This window comes from Pogoniulus pusillus, chromosome 26 (genome assembly GCF_015220805.1).
Source record: "Pogoniulus pusillus isolate bPogPus1 chromosome 26, bPogPus1.pri, whole genome shotgun sequence".
Lineage (NCBI taxonomy): Eukaryota > Metazoa > Chordata > Aves > Piciformes > Lybiidae > Pogoniulus > Pogoniulus pusillus.
In genome coordinates this window covers 15,841,546-15,860,390 of record NC_087289.1, presented here as the reverse complement: position 1 = coordinate 15,860,390, position 18,845 = coordinate 15,841,546, and the positions used below count along the sequence as shown (strand labels likewise).

The window sequence follows — 18,845 nt, the reverse complement described above, 5'->3', positions numbered from 1 at the left end:
CTTAGAATGCAATGAACACGTGGCCTACAGCTGTAAAGAGACCAGCTCAGCAGCCAGGGTGAGGCATGGATTTTGGGCCATTCCCCTTATTTGTAGTATTTAGAATCAGCTTCAGAGTGCCCCTGTACTTTTCATACCTTGGAGTACCTCTTTAGCGTGCATCGATTTGTTGTTTCCAATGTCTGGGTGCAGAAAGGGAGGCATTGTCTGGGCGCAGGGTTTAAACTCCAGTTTCTGTCTCAGCACTGAGCTGAGGTCAGCCCTCCTTTTGTGGGTTGAAGCGAAACTGTGAACAAGAAACTTTTCAAGGTAGTTTAATTTCCTTTGCTCGTTACTTTACTATATTACAAAGAAAATACTGGAACAAGGTCTTCTACTGACATGCTTCTAGGGTCAGAGGCTGCATCTGATCTAGAGAACGCTCCAGACAGATCCATTAAAATCCAGCTGCTTACTCAGAGCCCATAACAAACCAGGCCAAATGATGCTGGGCCTAATCATACAGAGTTCCCTGCACTGCTGCCCTTTGGCAGATGAGGGCAGAATTTGGCCACTGGTACAGAAGGGCTGTGGGAAGACAGTGCCTGCCTGGGCAGTCACCGCTATGTGCACCTTGGAAATGGAGTAGTTGCTGTAACCATTTGTGCGTTATGGATCCATAACACAGGATGCAGAGTGAAAAGCCTTAGGGGAAAGCTGGGAACTCTGCATGTAAAGCAGTTGCTTTTTATATCTTGTGTATTGGTTTTGTGGGTAAACAGCCTGTAAAATTGCATTTTTTCAATAGAAATGTTTTCTTTAGTTACAGCAACACATAAAAGCGCTGGGAACTAGCAGGCATAGCTCCTCCCAGTCTTGGAATTCAGAGATGAGCAAGTGGATTTGTAATACCTTCTGCCCCCAAGCCAGCAACAGAAAATTGCTTCATTTAGCTTCCTGCTTTTCAGCTAGGATGAAATGCTTATGGCCAAGCTGCAGATCTCTGGGAAGAGGGGCCATTTTGTGGCAGAATGATAAAGACAATGGCACCACTGGCACCAGCTGAACGCATGGCTAACAACATCCCTCTGTGCTTGTAGATGGGTGAGTGTGTGTTAGGGCACTTTGCAGCACCAAGATTCAAGTCTGAAATCAATACAAATGACAGCCTTCAACTTTGGTGGACTTTGGATTGGGGCTGTAGCTGTTTACATTTTGTGTTCAACTTTACGTTTTCAGTCATCTCTACTCTTCTGGAGAAGAACATCTCCAGAAGCAAAGTGTATCCCCCAGGGTGTACACAGAAGAAACAAGGGAGCTCCTCTGCTGAAGGCAGCATCCCCCCCCCACCTTTGCAAAACTCAGTCTGAATCTGAAACAGTGTACAGAGGCAGAGAGAGAATTAAAGTACAAAACAAGCAGCACCTCAGTGGATTTGTGTGATGGGAAAGGGACGCTGCAAAAAGGACATGCTAAAATTGAACGCATCAGCTCTTTGCCTCCCCTCTGATATTTCAATGCCACATTGGATCTGCAGTTAACATGGCCTTTGAAAATCAAATCATATTCCATTTGGTTCATCGTTTGCCCTAAACAATAGCTGGTTCAGGTCTTACAGGCTGAGTAATAACGGGGTGAGACATGAAACACACAAACCCTGCTTCATTTCCGTGCTTCCAGCCAAGCAAAGAAATGCTTGCAGCAGCAAGAAAATAAGCCACACTTTAATTTGGTGAGTGGGAAGAGGAATTAGAGAAGCCATTGTTGTTCTGTGATTCAAAAGTCAGTAAGCAGAACCTGGTTAGACTGTCACCACACTGGAGGATTAAACTTACATGAGTCCCTAAAAAACAGCATTGAGAGAGAAAGAGTTCTGCTTTGAAAGTGGTCTGAGACTAAAAAAACATTATCCATGATTCCTCTTTCCAGTTTATGAACACAGCTTGTTCATTTAAAGTAAGAGCTGCAGAACAGGCACTCTGCCAAAAGACAATGTGCACTGTCTCATAATTAATTCAGACCCCTAGTCAGAAATTTTCACAGCTCTGGAAGAGAGCCCCATCCTGTTCCCACTTAAATCAGTCCTAGTGACTTCTCTGGAAGCAGGCTTATGCCCATTCTCTCTTGCTATAAGGAGGTGAAAGTAACTGAAAGAATTCAGATACAGGTACATCTGTACACTTGTTCTAGTTCAGTGTTTCACATAGCAACATCCGAAACGACGTCACCCCCTCATCGTGCTCCCATTAATGGCTGTAGGGTCTTGCTGGGACTTGTGCAGATTTATGAGGGAGTATTGCTATTAAACTGAATCTTTCCTTGGTTTTCAGATAGGTTTTACATGTGCTGTTAAGGGATAACACTGATGAAGGCATGAGTGGCGGCTGCATAGGGTGGCAGGATGGCATGTGAGTGCATGTTTGAGCCCATGTGTAATTTCGTTGGCTTTTAACTCGTTTTGGGACCTGCTTGTGAAACAGAGCTGGGAGCTCTGTGCATGAATTCCCTGTTATCTCAGTGATGAAGCTGTGTATGTATACATGATACCAGTGCAATGTATCAAGACCGCTGTGCTAAGTACATAGCCGTAGTCGATTTGCTTTAATGTTTCTCATCCTCCGATGTTTTCCTTCTTTGTTACTTTTATGGTACTCCACTCCCTGGCAGTAGCTGCCAGCTGAAACTAAGTGACCGCCCTTGTGCTCAGATCACAGCCTGACAGAACAGCACATCCTCAACTCAGTCAGCGTTACCAAGGACTGCAATTCCCATCCCACCGCCAACATCACCCACAACAGCAAGCGTCGGTTTCCTTGGGTCTTAATCACCTGTAGCTTTGTGCTCAGGGGGGGAAACAGATGTTAAAGTCCCACTTCTGACATTTGTATTTGAATTGTGAGGATAAGAAACATTCTTTCACGTTCAGCCACAGAGTGGGGAACTGCCTTTGTGCATTTTATACCTCTGCATTGTACTGTTGACCTTTTTTTTTTTTAATTACTGTTATTATTTTTGTGTATTTGTTTACTTTTTTTTTAAGAATCTTCTTGGTCTTGTAAGAAACAGTAAAAAGACTCTATGCTTAAGGAAGCAACCTATCTTCTGTTTTACAGACTTGCTTTTAAATAAAATAGTTTTGTTGGGTTTTGTTGGGGTTTGCTTTGTCATTTTACTTCCATGATCTCTTCTATGGAAACCCTAGAGTATTGGTAATATAAAAGTCTGCCTAGGCTACCACTTCTCTATAATATGGCTCATGTAGTCCTCAGTGGGCAAGCGTCCTTGCTCTTCGGTCTCTTCCTTGGGAAGTGCTTCATTGGACCGGTGAAGAAGCCTCTCTTCCCGATTCTTTATCCTCTGCTCCATCCTCTCTAGCTGCCGTTTGTACTGGTAGCGCTGCTGGAAGAGGTCCTTTGCATAGTCATAGAGCTGCATGTCCAAGTCATTGAGCTCCTCGATCCTGCGGATGGTGTCGTTGTCAACCTCCACCCCTCCTGCCCTGGTACTGTTGTACTGCATAAAGGGCCGGATGAATTTCAGATTGAAAGTCCTCTCAAACAGGTACTGAGTCTTTCTCTGGAACTCTGTCAGGCCGAAGAAGGCCATGTCTTTGAGGTTCTTTTTTGCGCTCTCCAGCAGGATCTGCGCCCGCTTGTTCTCCGGGATGAAGGACATGTTGTAGCAGCCCACCAAACTCAAGTCAGCCAACATCCTCACTTGGCGGTTGTTAGCCAGGTTGTACGGGCAATCCATGAACTCCTGCAGCGTGCAGCCTGACCAGTCTGTGCCTTCATAGCACGACGGCAGCTCTTCAGGAGTTGGTGTCCTGCCATCACACATGTGCAACGAGGTCTTCCAAGTAGCTCCTCGCTGGACGTGACGCCACTCGCTGAGGTAGCGAGAAACAGGATCTCTCAGCAGTGTGATGTAGTAAAATTTTCTACAAGAAGAAGAGAAAATAACATAAATGTTCCATGAGTAACAAGAAAGGTGCCTGGCAAGTGGAGACCTACTGCAGGTATCAAAAGGACAAGAGTTAAATCAACATCACAACACCCATTCCGTTGCACCCCGGGATTCTTTTCTTCTTGGAACACCTTATGCAGAGTCTTTCGCACAACTTTAGCCCCACGTTTCTCCTTCTTACTGCCCACTGATTCAGGCTTGCCAAGCAGCAGTGCTTTCAGCAGGACAGGCGTTGCCAGCAGCAGACTGCAGTGCCAAAGTAAATCATCAGGACTCAACCCATCTACCAGCTTCAAAGAGCAACTGTGACTTCATGGACTGCCTGTTCGTTCACATCGCCCTGTGCCCTCCAAATCAGCCAGGACTTGCTCTGCAGGAGAGCCCAGCAATTGGTCTGTTTATTGAGCTGGGCCTATCATTTTCACTTCATGCAGATGCTGACCAGGGCACCTACTGCTTGATTGATCTGGCTGCTGAGCTGAAATCTGGGAGCTGCAAAGAGTAGCAGGGCAACACCACAGGAAGATAAGTGAAAAATAAGAGGAAATCAGGAATGCAATATGCTTTGTAAAAGGAGAAGGCACGAGCTGACAAGCAGCAATAGGGGAAACTGTTCATTCTCATTTCAGCTGATCTGCTACCAGTTCAAGCAAGCTTAAGACTCACTTTTGGCACATGAGGAAAAGGCAAGACAGTGAGGAGGCACACGTAGTGGCATTCTTGCTGCTCCAAGTCCAACGAAATCTCCAACAGTGCAAGCTGTCCCTTGAACTGAAAACATCACAGCTGTCTTGTAGCAAGAGACCCTTCAACTTCAGCCCACCTTGAGCCTGGATGAAGTTCTAGGAATTATAGAGGTGGTAGACTGCAGCAGCCTCTCCAGACAGAGAGAAATGAACCTTTTTTCCACAAGTCCCAGTAGCTTCAGACTGTGCTGTTTCCCAGTGTTTCTACAACAAGGAAATACCTTCTCTAGTTGCTAAAGCTGGCAGGGAATTAAATCCACATGTGCTTCCAGTGCGTGGAGCTGTGTGACACTGCACAAACTGGAGCACCTGGCTTTGGCAGGGTAATGCATACATGCTGCTGGAAATGTTTCATACAGGAGTGGATTAATTCCCCAAACAGAGATACAGCTTCAGAATGTTGCTGTGGTTCACTGCCCTGCCAGCACAACTTAGGAGAGCTGAATTGCAGTGGCAATTGTGAGGGCACTGCACAGGCTTTTGAGCAGGGAAGAAGAGAGTGAAAATGTTCTGCTTTGGCTAATATTAATACACCTCTATTTTCCTAGCACCCTAAATACTGTTCTTCCCAGCTGTAATCTATCTTAGTGCAGTAAAAGTTGTTTGATTTTAAGGAAGTGCATCAAAGATGATGCTCGGCAAGTCTGATTTTAAGGGATGTTTGCTTTCCCAAACTAGCACTAACTTGCTGAACAGTTGTTCTGAAGCAGTAAGTTTTGGACTTTCCAACAATGGCAATGGGTGTCCACTCTACCTCCAACTCCTCTCCTGCATTCTGCCTTCACAACTGGTAAAAACCATTTGCTATTTTGGGAAACTTTTCTCTCTCTCTTCACAGCAAGGGTATCAGGCCAGCTAGCAATGCTGCCTAGCACTGGCTGTGGACAGGGAGAAGGGAGAAAGAAGGTGAGCAGAGTGTGTAACAGAAACAGTTCACTTACATTTACCTCTTTTTCCTTCATTTGTATTGCAGCTTGTAATGATTAAACTACCCAGCTAGGATTTATATAGACAGTACTAAGAAACCTCTAGGTAGGGATAAATTATGACAGTGGAAGGAAGAGGAAAGCAGTGATGAATGCCAGATGTTCAAGCCACAGACAGTGATGCTAAACACTACCAGCATTTTTTTGGCTTGTGAACTGCAGTGGATGTTACCAGTGCAATCCATAGGTTGCATAATTTCCTGAAGCAGGTTGAAGCCAATTATTATCTTGTGGCTTACAGAAGCAACTACAAGTTTCACCTAAGATCAGGGACTCATTTATGAGGTATCCAAAGACAGACATGGGAGGATTCTTGTCCAAAGCTGCAGCCTATACAAGTATGGCTAACGGGGGAAAAAAAAGAGTTAGTCTCTGCATTTTGTAGACAGTGGATCCACAAATACTAAATGCTGTTCATAAAGTCCCATGGGTGCCTGTGGCAGAGTTGGCATGAATCTAATTGCTGCCAGCCTGAGACCGGTTTGTCTTCTCAATCTCTCTTTCTCTCTGTTTAAAATTTAGGAGTATATTAGTAACTCCAATTAATAAATACCATGCAAAGCTTCTAGGGTCCAGTGAACCCGCCTGAACATGAGCCAGCAGTGTGCCCAGGTGGCCAAGAGAGCCAGTGGCATCCTGGCCTGCATCAGGAATGGTGTGGTCAGCAGGAGCAGGGAGGTCATTCTGCCCCTGTACTCTGCACTGGTTAGACCACACCTTGAGTCCTGTGCTCAGTTCTGGGCCCCCCAGTTTAGGAGGGACATTGAGATGCTTGAGCGTGTCCAGAGAAGGGTGACGAGGCTGGGGAGAGGCCTTGAGCACAGCCCTACGAGGAGAGGCTGAGGGAGCTGGGATTGGTTAGCCTGGAGAAGAGGAGGCTCAGGGGGGACCTTATTGCTGTCTACAACTACCTGAGGGGTGGTTGTGGCCAGGAGGAGGTTGCTCTCTTCTCTCAGGTGGCCAGCACCAGAACAAGAGGACACAGCCTCAGGCTGCACCAGGGGAGATTTAGGCTGGAGGTGAGGAGAAAGTTCTTCCCTGAGAGAGTCATTGGACACTGGAATGGGCTGCCCGGGGAGGTGGTGGAGTCGCCGTCCCTGGAGCTGTTCAAGGCAGGATTGGACGTGGCACTTGGTGCCATGGTCTGGCCTTGAGCTCTGTGGTAAAGGGTTGGACTTGATGATCTGTGAGGTCTCTTCCAACCTTGGTGATACTGTGATACTGTGAAAGAGAGACAGCTTCAACAGGATCTGGACTGAAAAAAAAGCTGTCTCTTCACACCTGCACAGTACAAGAGCTATTATCTTAGTTGAGGCAATGGGCATAAACTTGAACATAGGAAGTTCCATCTACATATGTGAAGGAACTTCTTTACTTTGATGTTGGCATAGCACCAAAATGGGCTGCCCAGAGAGCGACTGGAGTCTCTGTGGAGGCCTTCAAGGCCCATCTGGACTTGTTCCTATGTGATCTGCTTTAGGTGGTCATGCTCTGGCAGCAGGGTTCGAATTGATGATCCCTGAAGGGACATTGTAGCCAGGTGGGGTTGGCCTCTTCTGCCAGGCAACCAGCACCAGAACAAGGGGACACAGTCTCAAGTTGTGCTGGGGGAAGTATAGGCTGGATGTTAGGAGGAAGTTATTGGCAGAGAGAGTGATTGGCATTGGAATGGGCTGCCCAGGGAGGTGGTGGAGTCACCATCCCTGGAGGTGTTCAAGAAAAGACTGGATGAGGCACATCAGTGTAGATGACTGGCTAGGGCTGGGTGCTAGGTTGGACTGGATGATCTTGGAGGTCTCTTCCAACCTGGTTGATTCTATCATTCTATGATTCTTCCAAGCTCTATCATTCTGTGACTCTGCGACTTAGCTTTCTGGAAGAATAGTAGTTTCAGAGGTGTAGATTCCCTCAGCATTCAGGGAAGTGAACAGCACACCTTTAGGAAGACTGAGGACTCAGGAACCAGAGAGATGAGCTACATTGATATGCATGACCATGAAAGTATTTGCCCAAAGTACTTAAGAATCTGAAGTTTCCATTCTCAAACTGTAACTTGGGGATTGCTTTAAGTTAGATATGTCTCCAAAGCATCCTCTGTTAGCAACAGCATTATTAACACCCCAAGCCAGAAAGTTGGAGGAACTTTGTGCCAGTGTGGTTAAGAACACAGGCAGTGCCACTTGTCAGCAGTGGGTTGAAATTTATGAGGAGCCACATGACTAATAAGTTGTCTTTTGTCATCAGAGATAAAATAAACTCATAAAATCCACACAGCTGCCAGTGCCCTTCTTTTCAGCATGGTGCCCCAGACAGCTACTTAACTTAAATATTCCTAAAAGCTCATTTCAGAAATGTGGTCTTCTCCTAGCCCAGATGGTTCCACTCAATATTGCCTCATAAAAAACCCAAACAGCCCCAGTTTGGTCATGCAATGCCAATTCTTACTGGCCTTCCTGGAGCTAACAAGCTTGAGCAAGTAAAACTGACATTCTAGTTAGCAAGATATTGCTTTTATTTTTCTTCCCATGTGAAGCTGGGGAGATCAGCATTACTGCTCTTGGGGGCTCCCCTTCTACATATCCACGGGGCTGTGACCCCTAAGAGAACAAAGAAAAGCTGAAGTCACACCTCTGCCTTTCTCTGCATTATTGTCCCGGGAGGTCTCAAAGTCAGAGTCCACCTGAAGCACCCTGGGGCAGCTGCAGCTTCAGCATTGCAGCTCGGATCTTGTTTCAGTGAGTTCTTCGGGGTCAGTGAATGCTCTCACACATGGATACCCCCCCTCTGGGTACAGTTCCGATGCTTTATTATGGCTTAAACACTACAACCATCATAAGAAAGGTATACACACAGTACCTACGGCCATAGGGAGGAACTACAGTGCTAAGACATGAGAAACAATCCCCGGCAGCTCTACTGATCACCAGGCAGGCTGCACTCACCCTGTCCCCCTGGCCAGCAGAGCTCCCGAGGTGCGCAGCCGGCAGAGCGGTGCGGCCGCCGGCTCGGCAGGCAGGCGCCCCCCGCGGGACCCGCACGGCACAGGGCAGGCTGGTGCTGCTCCAGCCCCCTCCCCACGCTCTGTGTGCCCACTGCATCCCAGAATTCGGAACCAAGGAGAACCAAACTCCTCCTTTGTTTTGGGATACCACCTTTCCCTACTGCTCATGTGCATACCTGCAAGCCCTGCTTCCCCGGGATCTGCCTCTAGTAGCCTAGTGAGTACCGCCTTGTCCTAATGCACGAAGCAACTCTTCCCTCGTACAGATCTGCATGCAAGCCGCAGAGTTCTGTCTGAGTGCACTTATCGAACAGAGCAAAACGGAATCACGACTGTGCTAAACAGTGCTGTGCTAGAGCTGAAGCTGCCGGGAGAAAAGCAGCCGGGATTAGAGAGGAGAGCCAATCTTGGGGCTGTAGTACAGGGACGAACGTAGGGAACCTGAGTGCCAGCGCTGCTTCTGTCAAAGTTAGCCTGTGCGCCCCGGACGAGCTGCTCTCGCTGCCTCCTCCCCACGTGTGAGGGGCTGACAATGTCTCCTTTGTCTCTTTGGGCAATTCAAAACATAACATCTTCTGGAGCACGGCTCGGCTCCTTCCACCATTATGCAAAGCCCCTGTTTCAGCACGGATTGAGGTCAGAGGACAATAGTTAACTCCAGGCATATTTTCATGACACAGGCATCGGGGGCACTGTTGCCCTACAGGATTCCCACCCCAAACCTCTCCTTCTCCTTCCCACATAGCAGAACAAAGTGGCCTTAGTTTTGCCAGCAGAGCTTTTTTTGCAGGGCCATGCTGCAAATGCAGTTACTGAGCAGATCTGGTTAAAAATAACCCTTTCTTGCAGATGGGAGGGAGTGGCTCAAGCCCCCATTTAGTAATATGTTGCTTTAATTCCTGTCAGCATGTTCCTCAGCTAATGAAGGGGAAATGAAACCCCCTTCCTCTAAAAAACCCAATGCCTTCTCTTTTGCTAATAACCAGTCAACATAAATCTGATACAGTGACAGATTCTAAATATGATGCTATTATCTCTCTTCAGTTCATTTCCATTTATGCTTTCCTACATAAACCCTTCTTACATCCCACTGCTGGTCTCTAGAATCTGCCAAGAACTACTTATTTCACTGTGCTATTCCCTATTCTTCACTGTGATTAAATGCTTCCCTCCCACACAGCCTAAATATCTTATTTTTTATTTCTACAGGTTCTTCACAGAGCTTTCCAATGTCCCTCACAGGAAAAGCAAAATCTATAACAAGCCCTTCTTGACTACTGTGGTGGCTTTTCATCAGATAAAGAGCGAAATAAGGGTAGCCGCTTCCAATCATACATGCTTCATCCTGCCTGCCAGAGGGGGAAGGAAGCTGCAGAGGTCAGCTTCAACCATATAACCCCAATCTGTCAAAGCAACATGCCCCCAGGCTACATTTTTTCTACTGCTAAAGAAAAAAAAATTTAGAAGGAAAAAAAAACTCTTTCTCTGTCCTTGCTGAATTAACTGAACCGAACAGGGTGGCTGCCAGCTTGCAGGAATGAAAAACACTCTGTTTCCTTTAAAAGAATGTGAGGTGGGGTTAAATTTGTGGCTGATTTAAGGCATCTTTGTAAGCCAAAATTGTGTGTTCCACATGCTAGAGGGAAGGGATCCATCCAGAGGGACCTGGACAGGCTGGAGAGGTGGGCTCAGGCCAACCTCAGGAAATCCCAAGTGTAAGGTCCTGCACCTAGGTTGGTGCAATCCCAAACACAAATCCAGGCTGAGTGGCAAATGGCTAGACCTGAGGAAATGGACCTGGGGGGCTGGGGTGATGAAAAGCTCAACATGAGCTGGCAGTGTGCACATGCAGCCCAGGCAGCAACCCTGTGCTGGGCTGCATCCCTGGGTCAGCAGGGCAAGGGAGGGGATTCTCCCCCTTTACTCTGCTCTCCTCAGACCCCACCTGGAGTCCTGGGTGCAGTTCTGGAGCCCCCAGCACAAGAAGGACATGGAACTGTTAGAGTGAGTCCAGAGGAGGGCCACAAAGATGCTCAGAGGGCTGCAGCAGCTCTGCTATGAGGACAGGCTACAAGAGCTGGGGCTCTGCAGCCTGGAGAAGAGAAGGCTTCGAGAAGACCTTATAGTGGCCTTCCAGTATCTGAAAGGGGACCCACAGGAAGGCTGGGGAGGGACTACTGACAAGGTCTTGTAATGACAGCACAAGGGGGAATGAGTTTAAACTGGCGGAGGGGAGATTCAAACTAGATATTAGGAAAGGGTTCTTTGCAGTGAGGGTGGCAAGACACTGGCACAGGTTGCCCAGGGAGGTTGTGGAGCACAGAATCACCCAATGTGATCAAAGATCCTTGGGACTGGGGTAAGGTTGAGAGGGGCAGGGGGAAGGTGCAGGGGTGGTTGAGAGCCCCTCCTGGGGACCCAGGTTTCTGGGAGGGGAGTTGTGTTTCTGTATTACCTTTTACCTTGTCTATTTCTGTCTATAACTGTATATACTGTAACTATCTGCTTGTATATTGTGCTAGCTGTAAATAAACAGCTTCATTTATATTCCCAGAGCCGGCTGAGACTAGTCTGGGTGACTTCTAATGTGTGGGGGGGCAGGGAACACCCAAACCATCACAGACCACCGGCACAGGCCGTGTGCTGCAGCCTTTCGCCCGCCACATCGCCCTTCCCTGGGCACGCTGCGGCACCTCGGTGCCATTCCCACGGCGAGCTGTGGCCTCATCAGTGCCAAGCACAGAGGGATTGTCACCTCTCCGTTCCTGCTGGCAGCAGTGCTTCTAATACAAGCCCGGACACCTGAAGAACAAAAGCCTGCACCTACCCTGTAGAGACCAAGGAAAGAACTAGAGCAGTTTGCAGCCTTGCTGTGGTCACTTCAACCCTCACCAGATAGAGACAATCAAAGGAATATCACAGTATCACAGTATCACAGTATCACCAAGGTTGGAAGAGACCTCACAGATCATCAAGTCCAACCCTTTACCACAGAGCTCAAGGCCAGACCATGGCACCAAGTGCCACGTCCAATCCTGCCTTGAACAGCTCCAGGGACGGCGACTCCACCACCTCCCCGGGCAGCCCATTCCAGTGTCCAATGACTCTCTCAGGGAAGAACTTTCTCCTCACCTCCAGCCTAAATCTCCCCTGGCGCAGCCTGAGGCTGTGTCCTCTTGTTCTGGTGCTGGCCACCTGAGAGAAGAGAGCAACCTCCTCCTGGCCACAACCTCCCCTCAGGTAGTTGTAGACGGCAATAAGACGATATGTGATCGTCTCCACTAAAAATGGTCAGTGTATCCTAAAGGACCAGTTCCAGCACTGGCTCACAGGTAAGTCACAAGGAAAGGTGAGTCAGGTGTCTGTAATGATGGATGGACGAGCTGAGAATGTGGCAAATCCAAGTTTGTAAGGAGTTGATATTCTCATGACAAAGTCATTCTAAATACTGCCTGCAAATAACAGATGTATGAAAAACTCCTTCTGCAGAGACACAACATGACCTGCTGCTATGGTGGGAGACTGGGGTGCAGAACACTCTCCAGCCACCCCCACCCCTTGCTTCAGGAAGTTGCCTCCTGCCTTACTTACTACCAGCAGACCAAATCCCTGCTTACCTCTTTTAGGTCCCAAAGTTGGGAGTATTCCACACATTGCCATTTTTACTCCACAGTCAGATTTCTTGCATAACAAAACACATTCTCTGTTAGAGATTGGAATTTAATATATGTACAATGATTACTTCCCTTTGGTAGCAAATAGCCCTAATTTTCCTCAGTCTGTTTCCTCTCATCTGGTGTTCATTTAGACTCTTCCTGCACTTCACACACAATAAACTCTTCAGCCCTTTAAAAGTCAAAGAAAAAGAAAGACCCCCCCCCAACAAATAAACAAAATACACAAGTCTCTTGTGTCCCCTGTGCTTAAGGTTGTCACACAAAGCAGCCAAGCCAAGAAACTTAAGAGCAAAGTCACTCAGCCAGTACTCAGACTGTGTAAACACCCACATCAGCGTTTTCCTTTTCCAGTAAAGAAAGGATGTCTTTACAGCAAGCCAGTGCTTGCTTTGGTGACTGGGTTTGTTTTGCACCGTTGTGTTTGTTTTGCCTGATGGTCTCTGCTCTGGGGACCCTGCTGTATTAAAATATAGCACGTTTTGAAACAAGACCAACAGCCACTGCACAGGCTCTGCTCACCCTCCACATCTTCACCCAAGGGCTCTTCCTTGCTTTGCTTTCACTGTGTGTCAGTTCTCCACCAGCGGTGCCCGGGCCATGCCACTGGCAGCCCACTGAGAGCCAACCCCTAAACCCAGCCCTCAGGCTGCTTCAGGAGTTGGAGGCAGAAGAGAACACTCCTGTACTACAGACCAGCTGGCATGCTTCTCCTCTCTGCTGGGTGCTCAGAGCGTTGGATTCTCGCTGACGTGTCCCTCTGAAACACAGGATGAGGTGGAACACCAGCAGCCCCTAAAAAGTGCCCTTCCATATAGCTGGCAACTTTCATCTGGCTTCCAGTTCACAGTTACTGCTCAGGAGAGCTGCAATTGGACTAGATAATCACTGTAGGTCTCTTCCAGTTGAACTTTCTATTGTATTCTATCACATTATATTGTATCCCATCATATCATACCAAAGAATCACAGAATCATAGAATCATAGAATCAGGCAGGGTTAGAAGGGACAACAAGGATCAGCCAATTCCAACCCCCTGCCATGCCCAGGGACACCCTACCCTAGATCAGTCTGGCCAGAGCCTCATCCAGCCTGGCCTTAAACACCTCCAGCCATGGGGCCTCAACCACCTCCCTGGGCAACCCATTCCAGCCTCTCACCACTCTCATGCTCAACAACTTCCTCCTCACCTCCAATCTGAATCTCCCCACCTCCAGCTTTGCTCCATTCCCCCCAGTCCTGTCACTCCCTGAGAGCCTAAAAAGTCCCTTCCCAGCTTTTTTGTAGGCCCCCTTCAGATATTGAAAGGCCACAAGAAGGTCATCTGGGAGCCTCCTCTTCTCCAGACTGCACAGCCCCAACTCTTTCAGTCTGTGCTCACAGCAGAGCTGCTGCAGCCCTCTGAGCATCCTCTTGGCCCTTCTCTGGACACGCTCCAGAACATCCACATCCTTCTTGTAATATCATATCATATCCTGTCCTATCCTGAAAACCTCCTGGAGAAGAACAGAATGAAATGAAAATGGAAGATCTTGGAGGTCTCTTCCAACCTGGTTGATTCTGTGATTCTGTGAGACATCTCTCCTGAGTGGGACTTGGAGTTTGACCTGAGCTGAAGCTGCTTAAGCAAAACTCAAATATATTTCCTAGAGGATCTTTGACTTGGAAGCCCCTTCCAGGCTTTTCTTGAACACCTCCAGGCATGGCGACTCCACCACCTCCCTGGGCAGCCCATTCCAATGCCAATCACTCCCTCTGGCAACAACTTCCTCCTAACATCCAGCCTAGACCTCCCCTGGCACAACTTGAGACTGTGTCCCCTTGCTCCAGATACCCTGCAGCAATCCAGCCTTGATTTTGGAATCTGCAGGAGCTGCAGTGCTGCATGTCTGCAAGTGCCTCTGCACACACCGTGGCTGCAGCAGTCAGCACACAGTGTGAGACATCTCAATTTAAAGCTGATCTAAGAAGAAAGGTAGGTCTGCAGAGCAACAGCTGCAATGCTATTGCACATCTATACCTTTTACATACAATTTCCTTCTGAATGACACTGGCAAAGGCTGCAGAGCTGCAGTAGAGGTACAAAGGATGTAAGTCAACCCCAAGGGCGGATGGGTGACACTGTAGTTTGTTAGAAAGCTGGGAGGACACATGCAGCCTTGATAGCCACCCTGGCAGTGGCTGTATGACCCACAGACTACTCCATACTGACGAGATACATAGGGTAATATAAGGGAGCATTTGGTGCTTGGGCTCAAATGCAACATTAAGGTAGGTATGGTCAGGTATTATTTCTCCTTGGGTAATTGGAGGCATCGACCCTGGGGGTCTTCAAGAAAAGCCTGGATGAGGCACTTAGTGACATGGTCTAGTTGATTGGATAGGGCTGGGTGATAGGTTGGACTGGCTGAGCTGGGAGGTCTCTTCCAACCTGGTTGATTCTATGATTCTATGATGCTATGATTTCAGGATCATCCTCTCCATAAGTGAAATGCAAGTACACTTTTCAGATCTCAGTGTTCTGCAGTACCAATATTTGCTGGATTCATAGTACACTGTTACACATTCAGCCTCAGTTCAGGTTTGTCAGCAATACTCTACCAAGAGGAAGCAAGTATGGCCCTCAATCCCCCTCACATCTCCTGAGTGCTTTCTAGCCAGTGAGCAGAACAGGCACAGACTATGAGTTTTCACAACACCTCTGCTTTTCAAGAAAATGCAGCTGCTGTATAAGCAGAAGAATTTCCTGCTGCATTGTCTCTTGCAAACCAGTTAATCTAAAAAAAGATACAAGGGAGGTTATTAACCTTAGGAGTGAGCCTCCAGTTCATTTTTCAAAGTGACAGATGCGATGAAAATTGGCCAAAGGCCTGGCGAAAAAAACCGTGGGGGTCAGGGTGAGTGGAGCAGATGAGGGCGGAGAGGAAGGCATTCCAGAGCCCTCTGGAGCCTTGGACTCCTCTAGGACCCATTAAAAGCTTATGTTACTTGAACCATTTCTAAACAAGTGCTTTCTTTTGCCATCATAACCTTCCTCACATCAAGCGCTTAGGAAGCGTTGAGTGCTGGCTTCTAGCGAAGCGAGGCACCGAAAGTGACGGCGAGTTACAAATCAAACCCCTTTGATTTATTACCTTCCCCAAGTTTCAGGAGGTTTGTTGTGATTCCTAAGTGACCTTAGTAGACCAACTAATCAATGGCACATCTGCATGCTGACAAGCTGCAGTGGAAAGTCTCACTGCCAGAAGGATTACATCAGTGCTGGCAGAGGGCAGACAGTGGAAATGTGGACTGCAACCCAGGTCTATCCTTTGCATTCTTTGTTTCTATTATTGACCCTGCTGTCATCAAGGTGGGAAATGTCAAGATGAAAAACCACTGCCATTCTTCAAGAAGAAAAATGTTCCCTCCCTTCACTTACTGGCTCTATCACAGAAACATTCATTTTTATTGATTTCAGCATTACACAAAACACAGATTTTGGTAACACATTACAGCCATATTTACTATTGTCCTGGGAGGCCAATAGGCCTATGAGATGTCCTGGCTTGCCCCACTCTTCTGCAGATAGAGGAAGCAAGGGCGGGAGGAAAACAAAGGCTTTGGCCATTATGTCCCCTCCCAAAGTGATGAACAGGTACCCACAGGTGTTTAGGTACTTGTTGGTGTCTTGCCCAAATAAGGGTGAGCAAGCCCTGGGCTCACCTAATATGGTCAGTTTGCAGATGCCATTTTGGTTGGTGAATCTCTGTGCCCAAGGGGCCAGTGCACTCGGGCAAGTCACAGTATCACAGTATCACAGTATCACAGTATCACCAAGGTTGGAAGAGACCTCACAGATCATCAAGTCCAACCCTTTACCACAGAGCTCAAGGCCAGACCATGGCACCAAGTGCCACGTCCAATCCTGCCTTGAACAGCTCCAGGGACGGCGACTCCACCACCTCCCCGGGCAGCCCATTCCAGTGTCCAATGACTCTCTCAGTGAAGAACTTTCTCCTCACCTCCAGCCTACATTTCCCCTGGTGCAGCTTGAGGCTGTGTCCTCTTGTTCTGGTGCTGGCCACCTGAGAGAAGAGAGCAACCTCCTCCTGGCCACAACCACCCCTCAGGTAGTTGTAGACAGCAATAAGGTCTGCCCTGAGCCTCCTCTTCTCCAGGCTAACCAATCCCAGCTCCCTCAGCCTCTCCTCGTAGGGCTGTGCTCAAGGCCTCTCCCCAGCCTCGTCGCCCTTCTCTGGACATGCTCAAGCATCTCAATGTCCCTCCTAAACTGGGGGGCCCAGAACTGAACACAGTACTCAAGTCATAGAAACTGAGCTAAGTTGCAAGCAGTTGTGCTGCTCTTCCTGGCTGCCTCTGCCTCACAGAGCTGCCTCTACCTTGCTGCTCTTGGACAATGTGTTCTGCTCTGCCATGTGCTTCAGACCAGCTTAGTCCTGATATTTTGGGTTGAAGTACCTGGAAACTGAAGTGCCTCAATTTCCCAGAAGGCATTTCAGTGCCTCACAATGTGGCAAGAAGTGTCACTGCCATGGTGCTCCCTGCACATCTGCAAGAGATGCTGCCTGCACCTCTGCAAACCTCCGCGCCAAGAGGAACCAGGATCAGGTCAGAGATTGTCTGCCTCTTTCCCAGCACCCTGGGAAGATCTGGCAGCCTCTCAATGGCTGAGCAGCTCCAACACTGCCACAAGGGAGCCAGGGACTACCTTGAAATTCTTGCTCCACCACAGTGAGTAGCACAGACCTTCCCTAGGGCTCCAGGCTGCCTTTTATTTAGTAAGTGTGCCAAAGCCTTTTTGTGGCCAAACCTTTTGCAGTGTTATGATTCCTCTACATGAATGAATTGCCCATAGGCATCCTTCTGAAGATTTTCCCAACTGAATTAGAACCCAAATGTAACTCATTAGTATATAGTTGTGGGTGGGGCTTTCCAGAAATAAAATTAACTACATATCTTATAATTCCTGCCTCATTAATTGCCACAACTAAACCAACTGTGAAGCATTTGCTAGCAGAGAACAGTACCCACTCTGTTTTGAGTTCTCTCTGTATGTTAGATTCGTTAGAATTAGGCAAGAAACAAATCAGCCCCTGAAAAATAATGAGACATTTGCAATGAGAGGCTGCACTTTTCATCTCTGTCTCAGAGACCAATTTGCCCTGGATAAGTAGCATAAGTTAGCAGTTTTCACCCTAGCATGAGATAGTTTAAGTGGAAAACGTTCAGGGGCTTATTCTAGCTCCAGGGGGTAAGTTGCTGTTCCCTTATAAACTGCCAGTGCAGGCTGCCATGTTCTCAGGGAGGCTGAACTTCAAGTCTTCCTCCTCATCATTAAGACTGAGATGCACTGGTTCTGCAAGGAAAATGGCAGTTTTGTACTGTAAAAAGATAAGAGGATGCCAGGGATTCAACCTCCCCAAGTGTCAAGATGCCTATAATGAATAAAACAAGTGCATATTTTACCTAATAAAGCTGGATTTCTCCAGCTGATTCCTGCATGCTTCAGAATGCAGAAGAACTCCTGGGATATCGCCACACAGAGAAAGGAAAACCAGAAGCAAGTTTAGAGCAGAGACAAAGCAGAAGTAACTATGCAATATGCAAAGATATTTACTTGAATCAGCTGCAGCCAAAGCAGATAGGCTGGAATTTGCATGTTCTTCTGAACTGTAAGCTAGCTTCTCCTGTGAATAACAGGAGCTCCACTGGCAGTAAGAGCCAGGAGAAGTGTAACAGCATGAGAGACAGGAATTATGTCTCCTTGAAGAAGATTAAATTATAAAGAAACCATACAGGAAGATTGAGGGAGCCAGAGCAGTCAGAGGAGCAGATATTGATCGCTCAGGCAGGACAATTGAATTCCTTGGCAACTGCCTGCCTCAGCCAAAAGGGATGCAATATTTGTGTCAGGCAGCTGCAGCCGCAGCGCAGGCACCCGTGAGCTGGTGGTGGATCAATCTTGTTCCAATCAAAAATTGATGGATGACTACATTTATTGATCAGAGTGGGAAGACTCAGGAAACAGAATCGAGATGCACAGAATTGTGAAACTGGACTGACATGTCCTGGGCACACAGGTAAACACCACAGCAAACACCGTAGCTGTCAGCCAGCCAGGGTACGTCAAGAAAGAAGGCATCCCAAGGAGGAAAACTACAACAGGCAACACAGCCCATTGCTGGAAGCAGCCACAGTGCAAGCTGGTGAAAGGTCTGCTTTCCAAAAAGGTCCTTTGCTCCTCTGTGAGCCACACAGAGCTGCTAGGGAAAGAGAACTGCTGCCCACCAAAGCAGCTCAGTGTGTGAAACACATGCTGCCATACACTTCATGGCACCAGAGGTGACTGCTCCTCATTCTCTCTACCCAGTTCCTTCTTAGAATCTCTGCTGGGAGAGAATCATAGAATCAACCAGGTTGGAAGAGACCTCCACGACCATCCAATCCAACCTATCCCCCAGCCCTATCCAGTCAACTAGACCATGGCACT

At 47.8% G+C, this 18,845-nt stretch overlaps 1 protein-coding gene across 1 annotated transcript in view; it reads right to left on the bottom strand.

The window, feature by feature from the left end:
- Window positions 1–474: 474 nt before the first annotated feature.
- HS6ST1 (heparan sulfate 6-O-sulfotransferase 1) overlaps window positions 475–18,845 on the bottom strand; it is a 267,309-nt gene continuing 248,938 nt past the window's right edge. Inside the window, exon 2 of the mRNA XM_064165238.1 lies at window positions 475–3,919. Within this exon, the coding sequence (XP_064021308.1) occupies window positions 3,211–3,919 (709 nt within the window). The 3' untranslated portion in view covers window positions 475–3,210. The remainder of the gene's footprint in view (window positions 3,920–18,845) is intronic.